We start from the raw sequence: 27,228 nt of genomic DNA on the forward strand, positions 1-27,228 counted from the left end.
ATGGAATAACCACTTTTGGTATCTCTTATTTCTCTCTTGGAATTCTTTTCCACTAATCCTAAGGTACAGGATGCGTGACAACCACTGGTCAGCAATGGAAGACAGAAGACCTGTTTAATTCACATTAAAATAAATGATCTATTTTGGTTGTAGCTAGCCCTAATTTTAAATATAGATAACTTTCTGCATTAAGCAGAAGCTTTAGGCATTAAGCTAGTTTGTAAGGATATGAGGCAAAACTCTTGTTACTTTTGAACCCGCAGAGTGTGTGCTGTTCTGCTTTATGGAAGCACCTGGGAAGCAGTTACATCGGTAACACAGCGGATACCTTAACCATGCCCAGGAATGGTTAAGAAATACCTGAATTTGGGTTTATGCCGCTCTACATATGTGTGTTCTTCCTATCCTTATGTATATACAAGACTTAACAAGTGGTGACAAACACACAACTGCAGACAATTACACGAACACGACTGGAATGGAGGACAATCCCATAGGCCTTAGAACATGGAATTAGGGGTATTCGTATAGGACAATATAACTCTCTTAAGTAACTAATGACCTATAAGGGCACTTAGTACTATCCAGGCACTGCCCAGTTCCCATGTGCTACCCGAACCAAAGCAAAATGTCAGTTGGTAATGGCAACCTATAAGAAATTTTAATAAAAGCTTCGTGCTTAGTTTGCCACCTAAGCTTATTACTTATGGCTTCTTTTTTAGGATGTTCCCACAATTTATGATGTAGTTTAATGGCATTACAAATACAATAATGATTTGTAGCACGATATCATGCAACAAGATTCCATGAATATCTCTCATGGAAGGTATAACATGGTTTGTGTTGCTGTTAAGGTTGGTCGGGCGCTCTCCTGCACGCTGTGCCCTACGATACAGAGCCAGCCCCAGAGCCCTACATTTGTTAAATAATTCCCAAAAACTTTAAAGGCCTAAAATCGCGCACATGATTAAAACTCGAAGCGTATAGATTGATTATCCTGGAATCCTTGAGAAAATACAGAGCAGCCAAATGGATGCAGTCTACATTCTGTGGTGATAACTTCATAGTTTACTGAAGGGTGGTGACATCAAAACATGTGTACTCTGTCTCCATCTGCTGATAGGGAGGAACTACTCTTTACCAGTGTACTAGCAGAGAAGAGCTTGGGACAAAATTATTAGCCACTGTTTTTGTTCAATAGCTACAGCGACGGTAAGGCTCTGTCAATGAAGTGGAGAGAACTTCATGAAAATGCTTTTTTTTTTCAAAGAAGAAAAGCATTACATTTTATTTGACTCTACAGTGTGTTATGAGTCTAACAATTATAACCTAATTGTATCCTATGAAGACCCATGCATATGTTGATGCTGATCCTGCATCGTACATCCTTAATACGGCTGCTTGGCTCCCACAGATTTATGTATAGGTATGTATAGCCTGTACCTCCAAAAGAGTTACAGCAAGGAGGTTCTTTCCATCTTTATTCTGCATTGCGGGTGGATATATTTTAAAGAAATGGAAATCTGAGAAGTAAGTGGAAGCAAAATGTCCTTTTCATGAATCAGTCTGGTAGCCCCAAGTTTTGTTGGATTGCCTTTAACAATTTTGCCTCACTCCTGATAATATATAAAAGAGCTTTCAATATAATGGATTATGTAAGAGGTCAATTTTCTGGACTTACAGATCCTGAGAAGTTGTCTCCTTGGATTCTGGTGTAAAAACTCATGAACTCTAAAATATTCATGGTACTAAAAAAAAAAAGAAATTTAGCTCAAAAATTTTATCATTTGCAAATGGCAAATGAATTGGATTCTTTTAAAGATAATTAATCTCCATAAGCTATTTGTATCTAAGGAGTTAGCCTAATTAACAGCAAAAACAGTAAACAGCATATTTTGTTTTGTTAACTGGCACTGCTGGTTTTGTGAGCAATTTAAATGTAGAGCCTGAAAGTTTTGGCAGAGGAACCAATTTAATAGGCTTTATTTATTTAAACATAGAAATTAATTTTATTGTTTGTGAATGGTGTGGGTTTGATGGAATGGGAAATTAAGTCCTGTGTTTACCCAGAGAAAGATATAACACAATTGCAGTAATGTAAACTTCCCACCCTGGCCTGACTGTATGTCTAAGAATTAAGTTTAATTATCTATATTTAAAAAACAATATTGGGCCTTTCTACTGAGAAGCCTAATGCACTAATTAGCACAAGCCCAAATTTTGAACATATTCTGGCAATTGGTGTTAGGGGGGAACTTTTCATGACTGCAGTAAAGCACTGAAAAAAATCTCTAGGCTTAGGCCCATAGAAACTGAGGAGTGAGTTGCCAAATTGTTGCTACCAAGCCTGTTTTTCTGGCATTTGAAAGAGATTTTAAAAGAACAAAATCTAACTGAGAGAACATAATGTGTGATTTTTGAATGGTTGAACAGTTTATGGGATTCTGCCTTATAGCTGATTCAAGTATTAGCTTTATATTTATATATGTGCCCAGAAACACAGTAGGCAAAGCTTTAAAGCAAACAAATGCAATATGAAACCTTAAACATAAAGATGAGAAGTTAAAAGGTTGTGCGAAATCCTCTGCAGTTAGGTCACGTTAACTGAAGCTGCTACCTCAGGATACCAATATACTGCGTGTATACTAGCAAAGGGAAAGTGCTGGGAATACTTGTGGGCCAAATGATGTGAAAGTATCAGTGTCTATTCTACAAAATTCTCTTAATCTGCAAAACAAGACGACTGCAAGCAAGCAGCCTGTTAGGAGCACTCTCTGGCCTGCACTAGCTGCTGCATCATGCCTCACTGCTGTTGGAAACTCTGCTAGTTGGCGTGGACAAGAATCTTTGCAGCGACCATTCTGTGGTTTAATTCTACATACAGTCCCCTTGCTGTGCCCAAGAACGTTCCCGGTCACTGCTGAGCTGATTGGGATAGATGTGGCTGTAGAGTCCATATGCCATGACCTAAGGTCTCGTTTCTGCTCACAGCTTGCAGGTGTCCCCAGCACAGTAACATACTGCTCTAATTAGCCATCTCTCCCTGGCACTCTCCAAGAGAGATCCGGATTGATCGGGCATGGAAACTGAACTCCTTTCTCATTCCTAGAAGTGTGTCTTCTGATTAAAGGGCTGATTCAAGCACTGGCAAGGTAATAAAAAGAAATTTGCACTGCCAATACCTATCATAGTATAGTTAATATACTGCTGTGGGACTGCTGGAAGGAAGCTTTTTGGAAAGAATACCAGGAGAGTTTCGTGTTTGACATGTTTCCCTTTGCTCTCCTAAGTGGGAATCTAAATAAATTGAGCCAAGTTCTTTTAAATCATGTTCTTAGGATTATGCAGAAAGTTATTTTGCATATGTTTTTCTGATTCATGTAGTACATTTTGCTGTTTATTGGGATTTAAGGAAAGTGTTTTAAAATTGTTTTAAAAAGAGAAAGCCAGTGAGCAAAAGATGCCTGTACAGAGGAGGTAAGGTAATGTCTTATTAGCTTGGAAAGTGTTACAATTAATGATCTTTGTTATTTACGTTCTTTAGTTTGAACTTACTGTTTTAATGCGAGAAAATATAGAAATTGTAAAACTGAACTGATGTAGACTAAACCCCATACAGAATGAATTCTCATCTACAAGGTTTTTCATTTACATTTACTTTTCACTTGCCTGTACCTGGAAAGCAAAAATGTGTGGTGCTGAAACCACAGTGTTAGTTACATTCTTGAGTTCCTTGTGTTTGAAAATGATTGTCAAAATGGTGCAGGAACATTGCTCGTTTTCTAGAGAAAAAAATCTCCTCCACTGACAAGTAAAGAGATACTTCTCCTATTTTATTTTCACTCCAAAAGCAATTTGGAAACTTCCAATCAAGTCCTCTGGCACCCCAGAGGGTTTCTGCTCTCAGTTACACCTGTTGAACTCCATTATCTTCTGTTCTGCCCTAATTACATATAAACAAACTCCTTCACTTGACCTTGTTGACCCTGCCATTAGAAGTTTAATTAACTCTGGTGACCATGATTCATGGCCCAGAACAGAATGTAGGTCACTGTATCATAGCTATGCTGGCAACAGGGACAAAAAAAAATATTTTTAATGGAATTAAGCATTTGTCAGTGATTGCTGAGTATGAGGCTGAATACAGATGCATTCAGTAACTCAATGAAACCTCTACATATATTTATGGTTTTGACTAATACAGTGTAAACACATGCATTATTAAGCTCAGAAACCCGATATCATCTCTTAAAACAATTTTTCTTTATCGCCCCTCTGACATTAGATCCAACTGATCTTTGTGAGGAAAACAAAAATTATTTTATCTATGCTTTCTCTAAAATATATTTCAACAGAGCTTTAGTACAGCTCCAGTTTGATAGAATTCATTATTGACTGACTTTCTACAGCCAAAAAGCTAATGACATCCTAACATCCTATACAAATTACAGAAACCTAAATCTTCCTTGATTTTTTTTTTCAGTCACATTGCTCAACTTTTCCATTTCTTTGGGATTCCTCTGCCAAGCAAGGATACTTCCAATATTGGCAGACCTGTGGTTCTTTACAACCTTTTGTTCCTTTTGTTTCCTGGCATTCGCCGAGATTAGCTACTGCTGGGTATTTGTCTTCTAAACTTGTTGGCATCCATTGGCTCCCAGTGTTTCATCTCCATGATTATGGAATTGGCTCCCAGTAGAATTTAGACATGCAAGACTCGCTGCTTTTCACTGTTCTGAAAGTAGGGCTGTGGGCATTGCATCCTGACATTGGTTTTAATATCTTTTTTTTTTTAAGCTTACTACAAAACCTAGCTATTTGTGCAGAAGGAAGGTCAGAAGTCCTTGCCACTTGGAATTTGAAGCTATGAGATGGTTAACTGTATAGTAACAGCATTTTCCTACATCAAATACATTTCCTGTGTCCTGACACATATGGTAATAATAATGAAGCAATAAATACTATATAGTAACAAAGATCATTTAAGTACTGTAAGTAGATAAATCTCTAGTTACTCTTAAGAATAGCCAAATTAGAAAAGTAGAGAGACAAAGTTAAGTAAGTGCATAAGCACTACCAGCTATCCATCACCAAAATGCATCTTTTTTGGCGTTTCCTGAGCAGAGCTGGTAGCTGCTTTGGGTTATGAAATACAAAATGTGATCGCCAGCTGTGACTATTCCTTCTATTTAGTAACTCATAACCTTAATACAAACAGCCCAACTTGACCACATTTTTGCTTTTTCCACGTGAGCAGTCCCTGTTCCAGTCATTGAGGATCCTCAGGTAGGGCCACAGTTCTGTCTTGCAAAAATTCTCTGTGCTGGAAGTGCTTTTCTGTTAATCCTAGAGAGGCTCAATAGATGTGTGAATTGAAAGGTAGCTAAACATCATTATTCTGGCTCATCTTCTTGGTTGCAAAATGCTGCAGGTGATATATATCCAGCCACTCTGTACAGAACTTTTTGCCACAATTGTAAATGTTTCTGTGCTCGATATTCAGCTTGAGTCAGGATTTTTTTCCCCCTGTTTGATTACACAATGCTGCTATGAAAACGTCGGGTAAACAAAGCAAGTTACTCCTGTGGGCTTTCAAATAATTCTTATGTAAGAGTCAATATCTTTGTACACCTCTGATGAGTGAATGCACATTGATTTTTAAAATAACATAAAACGTTCCAAATTACTGTCTGTGTTCAAAATAGTTGCCACTAGATGGCAAACTGATTGTATGCAGACTTCTACACAAAGGAAATATATCTGCTGTTTGCTAGGTGACCAGGTGAACATATTGCCTCCGTTAAGTGACAGTCCCTGATTCCATTGAAACCTGTGGAATTTTACCAGAGAAAAATATGGCTCTTCAACCATCGGTACTGAAAGCACTTACAGTAAGTAAATATCATATTTATTGCTCTTTGCTTGTCTAAATTGCATCTGTTACACTAAATCTTTTAACTTCACATCATACAGTAAAAATGCAAGATTTGTAGGCCCATTATTCAGGTTTAGGTACCAGATATATTCCATGTTACTGAAGAAGTAGTAGGAGACATGTATTGACAAAGACAAGAGAGACCTGAAAATTCAAATCAAATCATATTTTCATGTGCCTGGTTCCACAGGGCACATGTTGAACTTGCACATTTTATAGGGCTTGATCCTTCAAGCACCACAAGTCTCTGATCTAGAGAGCTTTGCATCAGCTGGTCCTCACAGAGCCTCAGCTATAATCAGGACCTTTTATAATATAATACTTTAATAATTTGCGACAATGGATGGCTTTCCTAAGGAAATGCTGCAAATTTCCTTTCAGAAGTGCTATTCCTGGTCATTTTTTAAAAGACATTGACCTACTCAACATCTTGTCTTTATCACTTTCTCACCAGTGCCACTTTACTGTTGTTATTAATACACAAGAAAATATACTATGATCCTATATTAAAAATAATTGGCATAGGCCTTAGTATCTTGCTTGTCACAATTGTACTTTCTCATCCTAACAAAGATAATGAAATTAAGTATTTCTACTGTGACATTAACTAATGTTGATACCTATTTTCAATTAGTTTCCATTTGGGATCTGAATTTTCACTTGAGTCATAACCCTGGTTACTCTATGAATTAGTGAGTCTCATATTCAGTGGTCCTTGAAGGCAAGGGATCAGCAGTTGTACCATCATTTTCTTATGGAAATATGCTTGCAATTCTATAATGGGATGTATTTCTGACACTCTTTTAGCTTACCAGTGGTATACAATGAAGGATAAAATTGAAGCTTTCTGCCTCGTGAACAAATAGCAACATGTAAGCAAGTTATTCCAAGGTTTTTAATATTCCTCTGAAGAGCCAGAGACCAGGCATAGCTGCAAATGAACCTCACACTGAATGAACTAATGCTTTAAGTGGTAGAGGGCATCTTTCCTTTCAGATTCCTGATTAAAGGGTCCTCCTCACATATTCAGTTTTCACTGATCACCAGATTTGGGCATGGAAAGGAATCTCCTCCAAATCAGATTTGCAAAGTTCGTGGGGGGGGGGCTTTTCCTTCCTCTCTAGTGAGGTTCTTTTTCTAAGATCACATCATTCAGTGAATCTTCTGCTCCTGTTGCGGCCTTGGACATGGTGTCACCTTAGGTGTCCTGTTGTCTGACACTGCGACTAGGGAATCTCTTGTTCTTCTGGGCATTGAAACCTTACTCATCTAACTTAATAACTTAATGCTGAATACTATACATTAAGAAATCAGGTTGAAATCTGACTTTGTGTTTGTGTTACATCAGAGATAGGACTACAGGTTCTAATAGCTCCTTTTGGCTGCAGAATGAATACATGAAAAAAATGCATCTGCTAAAACTTGCTTTCTTCCGTTATCAGGATGCTGAAACCAATGTTCTCAGATATTTTGGTCAAAAATCTGGACCATGGATCTGAATAAACACTCACAGCTTTTTTCTTGAAAAGTAAGCTACTCAAAAAAGTTCAGCCTCCTTGCAGGTTTCTCTCTTAACACAAGAAGTAAGGGGATTCAGTTCTTACATTAAACTCTCTCTTTACAGTTTTGAGGGGCTCTTTTGAAAGAAATCAAACAAACACCTAAAAGGTTTGGAGTGTCTCAGAATGAATATCTCATGGTCTTGTTTTCAATACAAGTTATAATCCTGCTCAAAGCAAAATTGCTTACAGAAGTCTTATGTAATATTTTGGATCAGTACTCTAATGCAAAGGGATTCTCATGGCCTGGAAGTCGGAAGTCATTTCTCAGTAAACGATTGCTAACTTTTCTTGTGACTGGAAAGTGTACGTATATTGACATGTGTATGTAAAATAAGAAAACCCACTTATTGTTATACCAACTTTTTAGATAGTGAAGAGTTGCTGTGTTTAAAAAAAAGCGTGTTAAGAGGACAGAACAGGGGCTCTGGAGTTTGCTTGTTTCTCCCACTGACTTTATTTGGTGGATTTAGGAGGCCTCAGCCTTACCGTGCGTGCTGACCCCTTCAGTGAAGAGGCAGAGTAGAAGTCTGACGTCCCTGCGCTCTTCTGTCTGCTACACGGTGATCCCCAAGTTTGGGTCTGGGAGAACTGATGTTTAGACCCTTTAATGCAAAATGCAGAAGTATGGGTTCAGTATGTCTGAAATAGAAAAAAAAGAAGGCACATATTCAGCAAATGTGGGAATGGCATGAGTTCTAGTTTAAGTTTCCAGTTCTCAGTTCTTCGAGAAAAACTACATTTAAATTTTGCTCCGCTGTCTCCAAGCCTGCCGTTAGTGGATTTGATTATTTTCTTCTAATCACGAGGTCCTGAGCTGCAAGCATCCCTCCAAGATCAGAAGTGCCCTTCGCGTTGGATTCTAGCTGGACGGGGGCGACGCCGCATTGGTGGCGAGGGGCTCTGCTGCTGGGCTCGCCGGTGGCGCCTGCTACCTGCCTGAGTCACTGCAAGGTATGAAACACTCTGCTGAGCTCCATCCTCCCACACAACTACTACTACAAAAAAAGCTTCCTTGTCTACCCCAGGTTTGTATCTTCCTACATTAGCTTGCATTTAATAAACTCTAGCTGAGTATCTAAGCATCACACTGTGGATTTTCTGAGTTTGAAAATAAAATGAATGCAACGCTCGAGACTATTGTTGCACTGAAATTAATTTGTCTACAAGATATTTGACTATAACTACACACTGTTCTTTGGGTGTTAGCCAAAAGTGAAGGTTCCGTTGTAGTTACAAAGATGACTACATAGGGTTTAATTCAGTAAATACGGGCTGCAATGATTTTTTCATTCCATTATTATTGTTCTTTTATCCTTACACATTTAACTCAAGAACCTGGCTGACCCCGCTGTGAAATGAATCACAAGCTGACCAGAAAAGTGCCCGAAGCCCTGTAGGATCAAGCTGAATGTTCAGGTTAAAGCAGAGAATCAGTGTAGTTTTGCTTAAATAACATAACTGTTGAGGTATTCAACTTGAAATGAAATCACTGTCTTAAAATATATGTCTCTGTTTTGAGGGACAGCTGGACCCAAAGAACAGTGTGAGTTGAGACACATTATCTCTGTTCTCAAATGGGAAAGTGATAGCTTAAAGTCAAATTTTTTTTGAAACATTTGGTGTCCGATTCAAGGTGTCGAGGACGTGACTTTCCAAGTGGCCGTGCCTGGAGCACAGCTGAATTCCTGTGCAGCTGTGATTAGTCAGCGCTGCTTCCAGATACATCTCACATCTCAGGTAGGCGCTCTGAAAATATGTAATTAGTGGCCGTCTGGAGAAGTTAGATTAAAATTATTTGTTCAGTGTCATATGAGAGCTCCTCCGAAGGCAAAGATAGGATCTAGTTTTCAGCATCTCCATTCAGCTAGCTTTCCTTCTAGCAATACATTGCTTAATACCTTTCACACCTTCTGACTGCCTGCGCCAATGAAGCAGAAGTTTTGTAATCTCCTTCAATTTATAATCCTGGGGAAACCCAGAGGAGATTTCTTAATGGGATTCACTGAGCGAGGGGGGGTTTCTGTAGAAGAAACAGTGTATTATCATGCCATGGTAGTGCATCATCCTGCTTGTGCCCAAGGGTTCAAATTAAGATTTCAAAGGCAATATTAATGTTGGCATTTTGTGTATGTTAAATGCTTGACATTGCAGCTTAAAATGTTGCTTTAGTATTCTGTTTGACTCTTGCTCACAATCTCCTTTACCCCTTTTACCATATGCCCAATTCCTGACGTTTTATTCCTAATTCCTGACCATTACCCGACCCAAATTCAGCTTCCACTTAGCAGCTCCCAGACTTCCAGTTAGCCCTCTTGTACTGTCTATAATCCCTGCTTTAGCTGGTCTTCAGTTTCAACCCCACTCCCTGAAATGTGCCTCCAAGCTTCCTCTTTCTCTTCACTTGCCTGTTTGTTCTGATCTCTTTGCCCAGCTAATCTCAGTTTTCTTCCTTCACGTATCTTGACTGTTTGTCCTTGACTGTTTGTATCTTGACTGTTTGTCCTTCTCTAAGTCAGTTCCTCCACAGCAGCTCCCAGTGCACATTCCCTTGGCAATTGACAGCCCCACTCCGTGTCTTGTCATACTCCTTCCATTTCCTTCTCCCCATATAAACTCACCGGCTCCTGAACCCATCTTTTCTGCAAGCTACATTCAAATTAATTTGTTCCTGCATCCTGTCAACAGAAAGGCCCCTAAGAGGCACTGGAAGCACTTGTGGTGCTTGGCCTGACACCGTATAGAGCTATAATCATAGGAAGAATTACATTTGTGTAGCCCTGAGTACTTCCATCACAGACAAACTCTTCAGCTAAATCTCTAGCAAGTCTCCTCTGAACACGGACAAAATAAAAAAATTCAAATTTGGGTAGATTTTTAGATGGACAACAAAAACGTTTCTGTAGCAGAAAGCCCTCATTCCTGCCAAATTTAATATTTTTCCCAATAATTGCAGATATTAAAACATAAAAAAAAGGGGCAACATAATACACTTTTTGTCTAGCCTTGTTCTTATAAATGCCTAGATCATCTTATCGAGAAATTAAAAAGCAAATAAGAAGGTAATTGGACTAAGGAAAGCATTTACCAAGAAAATTTTCAGACGAAAAGCTATTGGCAAGGTTACAAGCAACTAAAAGTAGGATCTTAGAGTGAGAAGTGTTAGAATTTCTTAATTGCAGATTATGCCATCAAATCCATCCACAATATCTGCAGTTACAAGCACTGTGTATTAATATATCCCTAGTGGAGTAACTTCTAAGGTGCCAAACTTGAAGCAACCTCAAGATTTGCATTTATAAAGGTGAAGAGTATTCAAACAAAAATGTATCAAAATGTTTTTTCAAATGTATATTGCCATTCTTGCAGAATAGCTCAAGCCTAAGACTCGCTGTTCCATTGCAAAATTACGAAGCATATGCAGTCCATGGGAGAATACATTATATATCCCATACATATATGCATAGTAATTATAAGGTTGCCCTCTATTTTAATTTAGGGTGTTCCTCACTCACCCAACTCCATGTCCAGACTGGTCAGATTTCAGAGGGATTTTTTTCAGTTTTCAGCCTTTTGATAAATAAACAAATAAGATAAAACGATGTGTTTTCTCCCCTTGAATTAAATTGCCACTTGTCAAGCTATTTTTTAGCTCAGTATATATAAGAACGTAATAGTTCAAAGTTTCAAAGACGCTAGTGACGTCCAGTGTATGTTACTGCAAAAGGTCCCGCTTGACTCCTGCTCCTGTGGTGCCCTCTAGGAGAGCCAGGTCACCAGGAAGAGGCCACTGCTCGGGGGCTGCTGAGGCCAAGAGCACCAAGACTTCATGTGCCTGATCTGTGGGCCAATACTCCGTTTTACTTCTTGCTTTACTTACTTCTGCGAGGGGGATATTTTGATTTCCCAGGAAGGAATTACTTTTGTCAGCTGGCATTTCAGGAGCCATTTTTTTGTTCATCACCCCACTTGATGAGAAGAGCTACTTAGCACATAACCTTCAGTGCAAGAGCTAGGCTCACAAGCCAAAAGGAGAAGTCTGTGAAAGCACTGCTCGTTTTCCCAGTTCCAATCAGCGATGAGCCATTTGTGGCCCACTAGTGCTTTTATACACGGGTGGCGGAGATGCCGTATATATGTATATGTAATTCACCGTTTCAGAGGGCGGCTGCTGTGGGTTCTCCGCCCGTTCTGCGGGCGCCTGAGCGCGCGGGCGGCGGAGGGGGCAGGAGCTGTCCCTGGAGCGGCAGCAGCGGCACCACAGCGTGTGGAGGGAGCCCTGCCGCTCTCACGGGCTGCACTGGGGCGCAAAGGCCCCGTGGGCGCCGCTGCCGGCCCGGCCTGTCGCTGTGTGCCCGGCGCCGGGCGCGCGCCGCGGGGTCACGGGCAGAGGAACGCTTGGGGTGGCAACCGCAGGAATATTTGTGCTGCACAGAGCCCCCGAATCTTGGGAAGCTGAGGAAAGATGGAGCCAAGGAAACTAAATTTCATTAGGTGATCTGCAGCATAGTGTTCCTGCAGTTAAATGACCATCTTTAAAAGAAAAAGAAAAAAAAAAGAGAGAAAAAGAAGAACTCTTTGCAAACATCTGAGATCTTGGTTAAGGACAGAGCAATTGAGTTCCTCTCTTCTGCAGCTGAAAACTGCTGTAGAACAAAATCTTCTGTTTTCCAGTTGCTAGATTAATTGCAGGTAAATATTAAATTAGCACAGAGAATGTGATAGTCTGGTAAACTGAATCTGCTAACAGAATTCTTACTTCAGCTTACATTTTGAAGTATTTCCCTTTAGGAAGCTGGAGAGCCGGAGAATGTGAAGCGTTTGTAGAGAGGGCTGCACTCTGCACACCCATGGAATTACTGCTGTCACTTGGTTTAGCTGCTTAAATTTACCTAGCTTCGTTTTCATCAGATGTGTCAGTCTTTTCCATTAAAAATTTGCCCAGCCTATGTGCAAAATGAAAAATATTACTTTTTCTTAACATTCATTCATTAGAGGCATTTTCATCTCCTGGAGTTCTAACGTGTAAACACAAGATCTACTAAAAACAGTAAGTTTTTGCTGAAGAGTCATTAGATTATTTTTAGGCATGGGCAACATTTCCAAAGTGGTCTGAAGATTCACCAGCTTAGTTCACACCGGCAATTAATGTTCTGTTGGCTTCAGTGGGCTTTGGCTGTCCAGTCATTGCACTGGTTTATATATACATTTTATCTTCTAATTTTTAATTTCTCCTAACTTCAAACATACATATAATGACCACAATGCTGCAATTGCACGCAAACATGTAGGGAGTAAAGCGCGTTGTTCAAGGCGCTGATGCTCTCCTCTATGTAGCGTTGCCTTTACTTCAGAAAGTCAAAATTGCTGCATGACCCATTAGGGCACCTGAAATGCTGTGGTGATTTATGGTTCTGTACAGGGATATGTGGCCCATCTGATCGTATGCTGTAAGTGCAGAACTCATCATTTATTCTGCAGATTTCTTCTCAGATTCCTGTTGCAGATTTCTTGAATTCAGTCCGTGTTAGAATAGCATCCAGCAAAAGCTCTTTTGATGGTTCTTCAATAACCAGTGCAATATGACCTTGTAGTCTTGATTAACTTTCAGAGCGCTGGGCTCTATATCACCGAGAACACTTAGTTATTGCTCTTATTGACAGACTCAGCTGAGACACGCTCGAGTCAATGCTCCCTGAAATGGAGCTATCTCTCAGCTAAGCTCAAGTGGCAACGGGAACCCCAGTTGGCCTGAAGTGACTGCTCCTGCGTCGGTGTTAAAGGTACAGCGGGTAGCCAGTGCCAAAACCGTGCTGCTCTATACTGCACGGGCCTTATAGTTTGTCGGTAAAGCAGCCCGATCTGTGAGTGTGTGTCTGCTTCAGAAACACGCACTCATATCTTATACACTTCACATGACAGCTGTGAACGGGTGGCAAATGCAACAAGATTAGGAATGATTTTCATTCTAAAGCCCTATTTTCAGTCTTTCATTACTTATTGAAATGGTTTAGGCTGAATTTTTCCATGCTTAGCTTCTGTCAGCGTTTGTATTTTCACCTACAAGGATATTAAATAGATTCATTTGGCAGGGAGGAAAAAGTTAAAAAAAATCCTATAGATAATATAGCATGGTGGAAATTAGCATGGAAATATTCATTACTTGGGGGTTGATTATGGTCTTACCCAGAAGAAAATTAATTCTGAATTAGCTAGCCCATAAGCACTTGTAAGTTGTCTTTCGAGCACCAGGAATAGTAGCTAAAGAAGGGTTTTTCTTGTTCTAATTTCATGTATATTATTGGTCTGGGAACTAATTCTGCATGGTAAAACTGGTCTGTGAGTATTGTGAAACACCCAGGCTTCGCCGGTGCTGCCTCATGCTTCTGGCTTTTAGCTTTAAAGAGAACTAGAACTTTACTCGGAGAAATTACCAGAAATTAGAAATAATTAGAAACTAGAGCTAGAAACTCCTCAGAGCGTGTGGGGTGGCGGGTTGCGCGTGCGGCAGCGTGCGGGCGGCGCGGGGAGGCCGGGGCGCGCGCTGCTCCGAGCGGCGGCCGTGAGGGCCCATGCCCGCCCGCGGCCGGCCCCGTGGCGGGTCCCCACGCAGCAGCCCCACAGCCGGGGGGCCGCGGGTGCAGCGCGTTCGTGTAACGCTGCCCACCGCGCGCGGAGCTGCCGCTGCAGATTGTGTGCGGAACGGTGCTCGCTGCCGCGCTGCTCCGACGCGCTGCGGGAATGTAAACAAAACTGCAGCGCCGTGGCCTGTTCGAGGAATAAGAAACCGTGATTTTACTTACCACTGCTTTTTTTTTTTTTTTTGTATGCAGCCACTTTTGCTCAGTGTTCTGATGCAAGTACAGATCACGATGCTCAGAACTGGGTATCTGTCTTCTTGGCAGAATGGCATTGTACCAGAAAGGCAAAATATTCATGTTCTGGCTCACATGCATGCAAACTATCACATCGCAGAGCTCCATGGAAGCATAATGTAGAGCAAAGACTATATGGCTTTGTTTGAATAAATGCATTTACAAAGGTGCATTCAGCTTTAGGGAAATTATACAATAAATGCCACTTTATTATATTATGATCCTGTTGTTGTAGATGTGGGTCAGGCTATTTTTATGGGTACTTATATAACTCAATTATTTGTTCCCGGCTGAAACTTGGCTTAGATTCCGTAGAGAAGAGCAACCCTATTACTTGCAAAAGGATTGATTCAGCCTTTCAATACATGCATGTGCACATGTGTGTGTATAAACTAAATGCAATTGTAGACTCCTCTTCCTCATTCGGATACATTTTTTCCTCATTCAGAGATAATGAGGTGACAACTCTTTTTCATTGGATAAATGCTCAGAGTTATCTCGTCCTAGACAGGTAGAGTATAAGAAATACTATAAATGGGAAGACAGCATCATCATCGTGCAGGAAACAGGTTTTGCCAAAAGTTGCTGGACTAAAAATTGTAGTTCAGATATTCACGCAGCCTATAATAGACATGTAGCTAAACTCACCGTGTAGTTAATTAAAAGCAATAAACTTCTCATTTGTAAGTCTGAATCCCACTCTAGGGAGCATCCTTCACTCCACTGACTTTTTTTATAAAAAGCCTCAGCTCCAAATTCTGCATGTAACAAAGGTGCCTGAAGTTAGCTGTTGTGAACAGGTGAAGCCTGTGCATTGACAGGATTGTGATTGCTTTTGAGAATAACATAAGAATATGCATGGCTCCTTCAGGGCAATCAAATATTTATGAAATTATTAATTACTGCATGCTTGCCCAGATTAGTGAGGAAAGGGAAAGATATTTTCTCACTCGTGCCAGAAAAATCCATTGACCTTTTTTAAGCTAAAAATCTTAAAGCTATTCTGTGCATTATTGGATGCTTACAAATTTACCTTTTCCCTGAGAATATGCAGTGCCCCCAAATATAATATTTCTTCACTGCAAATATAAAAGTCCTTCAAGTTTAATTTATTCTTTCCAGTTTGTATATTTGGATGTTAGGTAAAATGGGGTAGCTATATAATGCTTTCTAATATAGTACTATAATTGTTACATGGTTCATCTTCACATGCCACAGTATCTTCTTTTTAAAATTTAAGCCACGGAAGTTTTCCAGTTTGAAAAGAATTCAGTGTGAGGTAAGAAGCTATGAGTGCCTAGTGTGTTAAGTAAAGCCATAGAACATAAAAATTTGAACTTGTTTAAGCAAAAGCATCTTTCCTAAAGTTCAGGTCCTCCTGAACACTCGGGATACATCAGTTCCTATATCACCGGATTCTGTAATGAACTTATGTTGCGGCAAACTGTAAATATAAATGGTGAGTGGATTCTTTCATGAACAGAGTAAGTGGATTCTTGCATGAACAATAATGTCTGTACACACTACTAACATAACAGTGTTGTACTCTGAGCAGAAAGAATACCTTGCTTGCTTTGTTCTCGTAGCCAGGAGACTGAATTCTCCATTCAAATGCATTTTTCAGACCTTGAAATCTACGGCAGTAATTATTTTACTAAGAACGCTAGTTCCCATTCTTCATTATTTTCTAGATAACAAATAATATTTTGGCAAATTGATTTCCTAGCATGAGGGGTTAGCACACTGCTTAGAAGTCGAGGATGAAAACTCCCTTTCACTTAAGCGAGGCCATTATTTACATTCACATCTTTCAGTGCAGGAGAGCCGCTATGCAGCAACAATGGCCACTCTTCCGGGCGGGAATTCTAAGGGCAGGTTCCGCAAGGTCCCACGGCTCAGGGCTGGCCACAATGGAACACGAATATCTCTCATTGCGAGAGATCCCTCTGTTGCCGGTCTCAGAAACGGCCCCCATTAATGTTTTCAAATTTCAAGAGAGGCCGTGTTAATGCACAGCGGGATGCTCCATGCCCATGGCATGTGGACATCACAAGGGAAATGCCATAAAGGAAGCGCCTCGTGTTGCTCTGCGCTGCATGTTTTGTGTGCCGCTTTTATTGCAGTCGCATTTTGCAGGCCCAGTGGATACTTGTTTTGCTGAAACCCTAATTCTAAACTCCCACGCAAGGAAAACCTCTTATCAAAGTCCAGAAGCTCTTAATCCACTGCTCGCTACAGCCCAGCTGCATTTCTCTTCTCCTCCTACTGTCTTTGGTGTTCAGGCTTTTGCTTTACCCACTCCGAGGAGGAATTTGTTCACTTAAGCTAAGATCTGTGAATTATCCCACGTCATGGGATGTACGCACATCAAGCATTTATTGCTTGTTAGGTGTAATTTCTCTTGCATCATCAATAGCTTTTTACTATACACACACTAGTTCCTTTGCTAGTTGGAACAAATTCTTAGGTAGAAAGGATTGAAAATAACAGGAGAAAAATCTGCATATGAAGGTCATTTGATGTCTAGTGCAAGTAAAATTCACGATTCTTTTTATCTGCTGCTTGACTGATTTATATTTTACTAGGACCTTCTGCATGTGGTTGTGGGTGACTAAGTTATGTGTGTTGGAGTGTTGTGGCTCTAAAAACTACTCTCTGGCTTCCCCGGGAGAGCAAGGGAGAGCCAATACTGCCCTTGCCAATGTCCTAAGGAAAGGACCTGAGGAAATCTTCCTCCTCCTTGCCCTGTGAGGGCAGGCTTTGCCGTCCCGTCAGCCCCATAGGATGATGTGCAGCTATTTTTCAGGAGCAGGGTTATACCTAGAAACAACCAACAGTTAGTAGAGTACCCCTAGAGTTGCCTATTACAGCTGAGGGCTTTCTGTGTGGGGACTGCAGGCTGCAGCCCTTACTCATTCAGCTAAGAATGCAGCTTGTGCCTGTGCTGCAGCCACGCTCCGTCTTTGCACGTTTTTAAGGAGTAGTTCCCAAAGTGACTACTAACATTTGCATGACAAGTCTTGAGTATCCAGCTTGAACGGACTTGCCAGTGCAGTGCTCTGCTCTGCTGCGAGGTGGTTGTGATCTTACAGCAAAGCTTTTGGCTCAGGGGAAGCGAGTGGCCCTTGTAGGCAGCACGTGCCTGCTCGCCTTGGAAAGCAGCACACAGGAGCAGAGCTCCACGCTGAAAAGGATCTGTGGCGATCGTCCTCTTCCGCGCCTCATCTGCTGAGCTGCATTTCTAAAGATCATAACTCTCTTGCTATAGTACCTTTTCCTGATACACTTGTGCCCCTTCTCCTTTTCCTTTCTTGCCCCATGCTCTGTTTGCCCTTTTCCCTTCCTCTGCGATAGGTTTCTCCTTTACTCCTCCCCATTATTCCCTTCCCACAAGACCTTTATTCTCACCAGCTTCTTTTGGCCTGACATCTGCTCTGGGTCGCGCCATCTCTTTAGTGCCCCTGCCGTTACTGAGTCAAGCTTTTGGGAGCCCCTCAAACCCTGGCTAGATGCCCAGTCTGCACATCCGAGCTTCTTAACCCCAGCCTTCTCCTGGCTCAAGAGTCTTCATCAATATTCCTGCTGAAGGATATCCCGCATCAAGTTTCCATTGAGAGTGACCAGTGGTTACTTCTACATGTCTGCGAGGCCACCAAGTGCCATGGAGAGGACAGAGAACAACTCAGAACTGGAACTGCCAGCGATTGCAGTTTGCCTGTTTTTCGTAACAGCCAAGGCTCTTCACTGCCCCTCTTAGATCTCAGTCTGCATCCCAGAGATCAGGGCACCAAAAGTTGTGAGTAATTTGGAAAAATGTGGATAATGATCCTCCTTTTCTCAGTTCACTTTAGAAACTTGCTGAGGAGCCATTAGATCAGATGGCGGTATAAGCCTTACGTGCGAGCATAATCTGTAACGAAAATTTCTTTCCTGTCACCATCTTGAGTGGTATTTATGATTTTGGGTTTGGAAGCCGTGTGTACGGATGTTCATGCACATGCTCTTAGAAGAATAATCAGTATTTGGCTACAGCACAAACACCTATTCAACGAGTTACTAGAATATTCACAGAGAGACCAAATTTAGCTACTCCAAAAACTGTCGTTAAACATACTGCCAAAATCATATTAAACGCCATACTTCCATACAGAAAACAAGTGCTCAAAATTCTCTGTCTTTGGAATACAGATGGGATTCTTGTGTTACAGGAAACGGTAGCAGAAATGTGTTCAAAAGCACATTTAAATAATGTCTAATGTATTTTTCCTCAATAATTCTTTATTGACAAAACAATGGGCTTATTACACACCACTAGGTTTCAGTTCTGGTTTCCAATATCCATCCTTCAGAGAGCTTCTTAGCCTGTGTGGCTGCTTTCTGTCAGGGGCTACACTCCTGTGACTCGTGTAAATCGACGAGGGATTAGAATATAAGAGTTTCTTACAAATCTTGCGTTTCTCTTCAAGATTTTCAAGGGAAAAGGGACAGAACCTTTCAAGCATAAATGAAATACGGCAGATAACTCATCACCTGGATTTTTGGCATGATTAGTTAGAAATGCATCGTCCTAACAGGCTCTGCATGCCCCCAAACCCACCATGTCATCTGGAGGAAAAAGCAGCACAGGTTCAGTGTCCTAAAGAGTGTTTTAAATACTAACAAATTCTCTCATTCTTTAAACGCCTTCTGCAGAACCCAGCAAATTCAATGCTACAATAGAATAATCTAGTTATTTGGCAACTAACTGCATAAAAACATTTCAGTAACATTGGGAAATGATTTTCAGAAAGGCACTGAATGACTTCAGTTGCAGTTTCTTCTTTGTTTCTAACCCATAAATTTCCTCAACTAAGAGTTCACTGTACAAAAGTAGGAATTTTCTCATCCTTTACTATTTTTTGGATCTCTGCTTTAGAAACAGTTTAAATATATGGTATTGCTAATTATAACAATTAGGATAATATTGTTTTCTGTAATTAATTTGTCAGGAACATATGTTCACTGGTGGAAACCGCTGCCTGTATGCAATGCCATTTGGGCTGAATGGGCATGAGAAATGTTACTTGTAAAATAACTATTATATATTACACTTAAGCACCAATCCTGCAAACGCATATGCATAAGCTTGGTTTTATTGTCGTAAGAAAAACAAACGTAAATAAATTCTCAAGGCAATTTCTCCAGACAAATTCTCCAGCACAATAAAAGTAAAGTTTTGTCTATTTGAGCATGTGCATAGCTTAGGGAGTCTGTGTTGCCAAGTTTGATTCTTAAGTATTGTAATAGATATTCTTAAATAAACACTTTAGTAAATGGGAGCTGCGAGTGGCAAGTCCTCCTGTCAAGCAAGGACCACCTCTCTCTATACTGGATCTGCTGTGATGCTGGCCCAGCCGCTGGGATACTACAACAATATATCTGCCATAGTAGAATGGCTGCAGTCGCTCTTTTGTATCAATGTTTTCATTAATTATTCGGACTTTGTAGCTGAGCATTATTGTCATGCAGTTATTTATTACTGTTAAAATTTAGTGCTGATGTTGATTGCTGGTCACAGCAATTATTTTTCCTTTCCAATACTTTGGTAATTTGAACCCTAAGTTTTCACTATAATTGTAGCAGGAAATGCATGTAAAACCAAAGCAAAGTTTAGATATTCGTCAGTCACCGGGATTAACAAAACATAGATAAAATGTGGTGGTTATTTTAATTTACACTTAAAAAAACAAAGTATTAACCATCAAAAATTTGCTTTGCTGATTTTTGCCTTAGGGACCCAGACATCTCAGGGAGATATTATTTGTTCTGAAAAAGTATTTACTGTTAGTTAAGATTACATTTTGTGTTATTGAATATATTTTTTATATATATTAAAGTGTTGATACGTGTGTGTTGAATGTGTTGCGTACACCGCTGGTTGCAGCCCGTTTCCCCCGTTGCGCCCCGTCTGCCTGGGCGGCGCGGGTTCTGTTCCATGGTGTTTTGCACAGCAGGAGGGCCTCCGTCTGCCCGAGTCACCCCATGAAGTACGGGGGGCCTTCAGGTCTCACCATTTTCACAAGAATCGCTAAAAACAGCGTTTTTGTGAGCATAGAGGGAGGACGGTGAGCACTCGGGGCAGGTGGCACACGTGAGATTGCTCTGCAAACTGGCGAGGATTGTGCCAAGACAAGGCCCGGGGCAAGGCGCGCCCAAGCGATGGATCCAGCGGGGTTTCCTCATGCGGGATCCAGTGGGGTTTTCTTACATGGGATCCAGCAGAGTTTCCTCACGCGGGATCCAGTGGGGTTTCCTCACGCGGGATCCAGCAGAGTTTCCTCACGCGGGATCCAGTGGGGTTTCCTCGCATGGAACCAGCAGAGTTTCCTAGGCGCACGGCGAGCGGGGCCCTGCGACCACCGGCTCCGCGCGTGGGATCTCACGGGAAGTTGCCCCCCGGGCAGGCGTGTGGGCAGCCGCGCTCAGCCGGACGCGCCGCTCGCTCGGAGGGCTGCGGGCGCCGGGGGGATTGATTTGAGCAGCGGGGCCCAGGGCGCTGCTCCTGCTGCCGCCGGCCTCCCCAGCGCGTCACCTGGTGCGAGCGCCGCGGGCGCGGACCCTCCCTGCGGGGAAGGAGAAGCACCGTCTATTATTTTTACAGGAGGGAAAACAACAAAAAAGGAACACATACCCCGACCAAAAAAGAAAAAGAAAAAAGGGGGAAAAAAAAGGAAAAAGAAAGGAGAGGGGAAAAAAAAAAGCGGGCGGCTGCTGCATGCGTCTTCCTTATTATTCCTGCGGCGTCGGCACGGATCGGGGAGGGGGGGATGCTGCGCCTGCGAGGGGCCGTTTGCGGGTGCGCGCGCGGGGGCGGCGCGCGCGGGGGCCGCGCGGGCAGCGCGGGCGCGGGGCGGGCGAGACGCGGCGGCGGCGGCGGCAGTTTCCCCTTTCGCCGGCGCTGCCTGGGCGGGCGCATGCTCACTCGTGCCCGCAGCCCTGGACCATATTTGTCAGGACTCCTCGAGAAAGAGACGGAGGAAAAAAAAAGAGAAAGAGAGAGAGAGGAGAGAGAGGAGGATTTGGGGGGGTAGGTAACGGAGCGGCGGGGCGCGCGGCCGCCGCTCCGCGCTCGTGCCCGCGCCGCCCGCCCGCCCGGCCGCGGGCAAAGTTAGCGAGGGATAAAGGGAGCGACGCACCTCGGCGCCCGCCCGCAGCGCGCGCCGCGCGGCCGGGGCACGGCGGGCGCGGGCGCGGGCGCGGGCGCGGGGGGGACGCGCGCGACTTGGCGCCGCGGGGGGAGCGCGCGCGCAAGTGGCGCGCGGGCGCGCGGGGCAGCGCACGGGCGAGTAAGTGCGCGAGTGTGAAAGAGGAACAAAAGAGGAGAGGTGCCTCGCGCCGCTTCTCCTCTCCCCAAACACACGGAGGCACTGCGTGTATGTATATATATATATATATATATATGTTGCGTGTGTGTATATATATATATCTATGCAGGCGCGCGCGCACGGATGTGTATATACATATATATGTGGGGGGGGAGGGAGCTGTTGAAATGTGTTGTGGCGGCGGGGGGGGGGCGGGGAGGAGGTGCCGCCGTTTATTTTGGGGAGGGGGCTCGGCGCGGAGGGGGCCGGGAGGGCAGGGGAGAGACATTTTGCAGACTTGCCCCGCCAATGAGCGTGTCACTTGGCTCCATTTAATGACACTCGCGGGGCACCGGCGCCGCCGCCGCCGCTGCGGCGGGGAACAATGTGGATGTGGGAGCCGCCGTGTGTGCGTGCGCGCGTGTGTGTGTGTGCAACGCGCGTGCAACGCGGGTGCGCGCGGGGGGAGCGCGCCGCCGTCCCCGCGCGCCCCTTCCCCCGCTCTTTGTTCCGCGCACGCTGAAGCAAAAGCGGAGAAGTGCGGGCAATGCGCAGCGCGGAGGGGTGTGAGGGAAAAAAAAAAAAAAAAACACCCAAATCCCCGTTTCTTTCTTTCTTTTTTTTTTTTGCCTGTCTATTTTTTCTTTCTTTCTCACAGCCCGCTGCCCCCCCGCCGCGGGATGTACCGGTTGCATGTGCGGCGCGGCCGCCCCCCGCGCGCCCCAGGCCTCGCTGCTCCGCGCCGGGGCGCGCGGCGGCCGCGGCTCCCTGTCCCCGGCCCCCCCTCCCCGCGCTCCTGCCACTTCGAGCGCGCCGCTGCGTGCGGCTGATAATTTAAAATATAACCATCTCCCAATTTCCGCCATTTTGGGGAAAGTTTGCGCGCACACGCACATACTAAAAAAAAAAGAAAAAACGTGGATTTTTTCCTTCTTTATTATTTTTAAGAAGAGGCGGAAAAAAGGAAAGAAAGACGGAAGAGTCCTTCGCAGGCGGGCTGCGCTCCGCGGAGGCGGGCGGCTCCTGTCACGCTTGCGCCGGGGGTGCGCGCTAAGTGCGCGCACATGTGCACGCCAATTTGGGGGTGGGGGGGTTGGCCGCGCTTCTCTCCAAGTTTCTCTCGCTGAACTATTGGGGGGGTGCAGAGGTGTCCCCCGCCACCCCCTCCGCGGGCGCGCAGGACGCGGACACACTTGTTCTCGCCAGCGGGCGGGGGAGGGGGGGCGGCGCGGGCGGGCGGGGAGGGTTTTTTTGGCTTTTTTTTTTTTTTTTCCCCTTTCTTTTTTTTTTGGGGGGGGGGGGCGGGCAGGCGCTCCCGCCGCGCGCCCGTCCGTTGGTCCGCGCGCGCGCACCCGCCGCGGGAGGCAAACGAGCGCTGCGGAAAGTCGGTTGGGGCGGCGGCGCTGCGCGGCCGCGCGCGAACCCGCCTCCCCCTCTGCCCTCCCCACCCCTCTTTCTTTTTTTTTTTTTTTAATTTTAATTTTTATTTTCCTCCCTACTACTCGGAGCGGACGCCCAAGAGAGGAGCGTGAGAGAAAGAAAGAAAAAGGAAAAAAAATCCCAAAGTTGTCGCGCGGGGCCGGGCGCTGGAGACTCGGGCTGGGGGTAGGCGCCGCCGAGCGGGGGCGGGCGCGGGGGGGGCCCGCGGGGGAACCGAAATTTACCCCCCTTCACCCCTTCCTCCTCCTCCTCCTCCTCCTTCCTCGGCCTCAGGGGAGCGGGAAGGGGCGGCGGGGGGGGAGGGAGGCCTCTGCCCAGCGATGCCCGGCGAGCGGCCGAGGAGCGAATCCCCGCAGCACCCTAGGAAAATAGTAATAATAGTAAAAAAAAAAAAAAAAAAAAAAAAGCTCGCTCTTCTTCCCCTCGCGGGAATTAAAAATTTGAAAATCTATGTATTAAATAAAAGGCGGGGGGGGGGAGGAGGAGACAACCTACTCGTCCCGAACCCCCTCTTTGGGAAGGTTGGGGAAAAATGATAAGAAAAAAACTGTATCTCCGTGTGAAAGCGAGGGGAGCCGGTAAACAAGCAGAGTCCCTCTCTAGTTGTGCAACTTCCTCAGGAACAGCGCGCGGCGCGGCCTCCCCCCGCGCGCGCTGCGCGGCCGCCCGCGCCCCCTCCCCGCGCCCCCGGGGCCTCAGCGGCCTGATTGCTGTGGGGAAGGGGGAAAAAAAAAGGGGAGAGGGGGAGGAAAAAGGTGAAATAGAGCCAACCGGAGAACCGCTTTTCTCTGCCCTCCCCGCCCAAGCGCCGCTCCGGTGAGGGCTGGGCGCGCTGCGCGCGGCGGCCGCGGAGGTGCCCGCGGAGGCTTTTGTGCGCTCTCCGCTCCTGCCCTATTTTTTTATTATTTTTTATTTTTTATTTTTCTTCAAGATGCGGACCTGAGCTCGGTATTTCTCTAGGAGAGGGGGAAAAAAAAAGTTTCAAGTGCAGCAGCGAAAAACACGCCGCAAAACTGGCCCAGGAGGGACCTCTGCTGGTAGGCCCGGCCCGGCCCGCCGCGGCCGCGCGCGCCCCGGCACCGGCACCGCTCCGCGTCGGCACCGGGACCGCGCCGCGACGGGGGAGCGCGGCCCGCAGCGCCCTCCTTCCCCCTGCTGCGGGGACCGTTGCTCCTCGGCCGCCTTGGGAGCGGCGCGCGCGATCCTGAGGCAACACTTCCCACTTCCTGGAAGCCAGGCCCCTCAGGATGCACTCGCTGCCTCCTGCGCTTGTATTTACCACAACTTTACATTTTCCCTCCTTTCCCCCCTTCTTTTTCCTTTTTTTTTCTTTTTTTGATGGTGCTTAACGGTATATTGTGCGTGAGCCATATTATTAACTACCACCCGAGTTATATCTTAGACTTAATGTTTATTTTCTGTATCTGCCTTGGAGAGTTAGGCTGATCGCTCCTGATTTTGGTTTCTACGCCGGGAATGGGAGCGCTTAAAACAAGGCAGTCAGCACACATTATAAAAACTTACGGTGCGAAAATTTCAGTTTCTGTTGCTCCAGGAGGCTGTTCGTGCTCAAAATCATTGCCGAATTTTCTTAGAGCAGATTTTAAAAGCTGTTTAGAAAGTGATTCTTTTCACCGAGGGAATTATCTCATTCCCAGCAGCTTATATGATTAACATCTGTAAGAGAAGCCTCCTGAACTAGTGGTTGGAAGCAGTAAAGCACTCTGCCGGGATCCTGCCGGTGCCAGGTAATGGGTTTTCCGTAGCGTGACGTCAGCAGCGCCGGCTGCGCGCTGCCTCGTGTTCTGATGAAGGCAGCTGGCAGATAAGCAGTAGGAACAATTGTCTTACTCGGTGATTTTGGCTGCCAGTTGGGTGATTGTTAATTCTGCTTCAGTTCGATTTCTCGTAATATTTTTCATATTGTTTCCGTTTAGTAGATTGATCTTGAGTGCTGCTCTTAGGAGTTCTTGTGACTTCTGATTATGTGTTGAACCTTGTCCTGCGACTCGCTCAGTGTTACTGAGCAATCCCCTGTGTGTGAGAGAGAGCAGAGGGGCTCCTGACCTTCAGTCCGTTGCATTTGTGCTTCATCTTTCCCAATACTGCTCATAAGCAGGATGATGGGATTTAAGTGGTGGGTGCGAGGAACCAGTGATGGTGTCGTGTGGAGTTGGCTGAGGATGAGTGACAGTGTGTGAAGCCCTGTCTGGAAGAATGAGATGGCTCATCACGATGGAAATGTGAGCTCAATGAGGTAGAAAGAGGGAAAAGTCTCGAAATGCTGTAACCTGCTGGGAATACCTAGCCATAGGAACTTGAATTAATGATTTGAAGGCAGGAGAGCGCATGGAAGTTGGTGAGACCAGGCAGAAGAGGAGGGTACGGTGAATTGAAAGCACTATTTAGGTGCGCAATGAGTTAACTGAAGAGCTAACTTCTCCTTGAAAATGACGACTCCAGATAGGTGAGGTGAAAATCAGTGTGAAGAATTGATGCAGCACAGCTCTTCTCAGAGAGGTGTCTGCTCAGGGGAGAGCTTGGGGCACAAATGAAAAAAGAAAAAGGGAGTTCTCTGCAGCTTCCTGTGGCTCAGAGCATTAAGAGAAACTACAACATGGGATTTCAGGTCTCACTGTTCTACTCAGGTCTCACTGTCTGATTAACTTAAACCTGCATTCAGGTTTGTGTTCATTTATGTACATGGCAATAACAGATACTCAAGCCTCTAAAGTGTTTCAGAGGAAATGTTTTTTTTTGTAAGTGAGACACAAGTTCTTTATAACAACATAAAAGTTGCCAGTGATAAACTTTGAATACTGTTGTGAGAGCATTCTATGGATATTAGAAAATGACATAGGAGGTGAAGGCCACGGGTAGCTTTGTCACCGCGTTGCCAGCAGTGCTGCAGCAGTACCAGTGTTGGCTGTGCGGCTGAGACCAGGTTCAGGTGAAACGTCACTCCTGCAGCACGGCTGTGCGTTGCTGTTAGCAGAGGCATTTGGGAGCGTGCGCACGCGGCCAGGCGCACTCTGTGAGGAGAAGGCTGGTGAGCTGCTCTCGTGTAGAGCAGGAACAGGCATACGTGGTAGGAGAATCCAGCAGAGACAAGGGTAGCAATGGCTGCAGTGAGAAGAAATAGTGTAAAGGCATGGCATCAACAGGAAGTCTGCTTTATTTACTGTGCAAGTGTTAAGAATGGCAAAGAATTTTAAGTTTGGCTCCTCTGGGACTACACTGCCAACCTATATATCTCATCTTTATTATTAACTTCTTTGTAATAAACTTCATGAGTAACAGGCAAAGAGTGAACTTTACATTGCTCAAAAACCTCTCAAATGCACAGAATAGAAAAATGGCAAGTTGTTTTCCTTCTGCTGCAATTCTGCACAACAATTGGTTTAAGTTTTGATCTGCCTTCAGTGTCATTATGAAGATAACCTAATACACAGTCTGTCTAAAGTAGGAAAGGGAGCTTAAGTTGTGAAAGATAATTTTCTTTTGTGTGGTTTAGGGAGGTTTAATGATTCAGCCATGATAGTTTTTACTCTCTTCTATGATAAAGAGAATCAAGATGAAGCTGAGTATCTGCCCGTTACCTTTTCAGCTGTATCTGCTGAGTGCTTGGCCTTTACTAGTTGGAGGTCCAGTGCTGCCTTCGCGGCTCTGAGACTGAATTGCCCCCACCTGATCTACAGAAGTGAATTCTGTGAGTGTCAGAACCATCCCACTGGCTGTCACTGCAAATACTGCACTAAGCAGGCTCTCCCTTGGACTGAACCAAAGCAATTAGCTGCAGTATTAGGACAGAACGCTTACCTGGGGCCTCTTGCTGTTCCTCTGACAGCGCCGGCATCTCCCAGCTCCACACGTGTCTGGGAAGAACAGGGAACGTGGCTGGGGTCTTGGAGAACATCGCTGCCAGTGTTTGTCCCTCGGATCTCACACACCACCCTGTCCGTGTAGACTGTTTCTGGCTCTCTCTGTCCCATTTTTCTCTTTGCTAGCAAGAGTTTGGTAGCTGGGGAGCAGGCGCAGGCCTGTGCTCTCCTGGAATGAACGTTCTGGGCACTCCT

General features: G+C 44.6%; 1 protein-coding gene across 1 annotated transcript in view; it reads left to right on the top strand.

Annotated features, from left to right (window-relative positions):
- The first annotated feature begins 21,319 nt into the window (after nt 1-21,319).
- L3MBTL3 (L3MBTL histone methyl-lysine binding protein 3) overlaps nt 21,320-27,228 on the top strand; it is a 70,265-nt gene continuing 64,356 nt past the window's right edge. The window contains exon 1 of the mRNA XM_088533861.1: nt 21,320-21,435. Within this exon, the coding sequence (XP_088389987.1) occupies nt 21,323-21,435 (113 nt within the window). The 5' untranslated portion in view covers nt 21,320-21,322. The remainder of the gene's footprint in view (nt 21,436-27,228) is intronic.

This window comes from Tinamus guttatus, unplaced genomic scaffold (assembly GCF_059628265.1).
Source record: "Tinamus guttatus ecotype Peru unplaced genomic scaffold, ASM5962826v1 Tinamus_guttatus_pri_ptg000525l, whole genome shotgun sequence".
NCBI lineage: Eukaryota > Metazoa > Chordata > Aves > Tinamiformes > Tinamidae > Tinamus > Tinamus guttatus.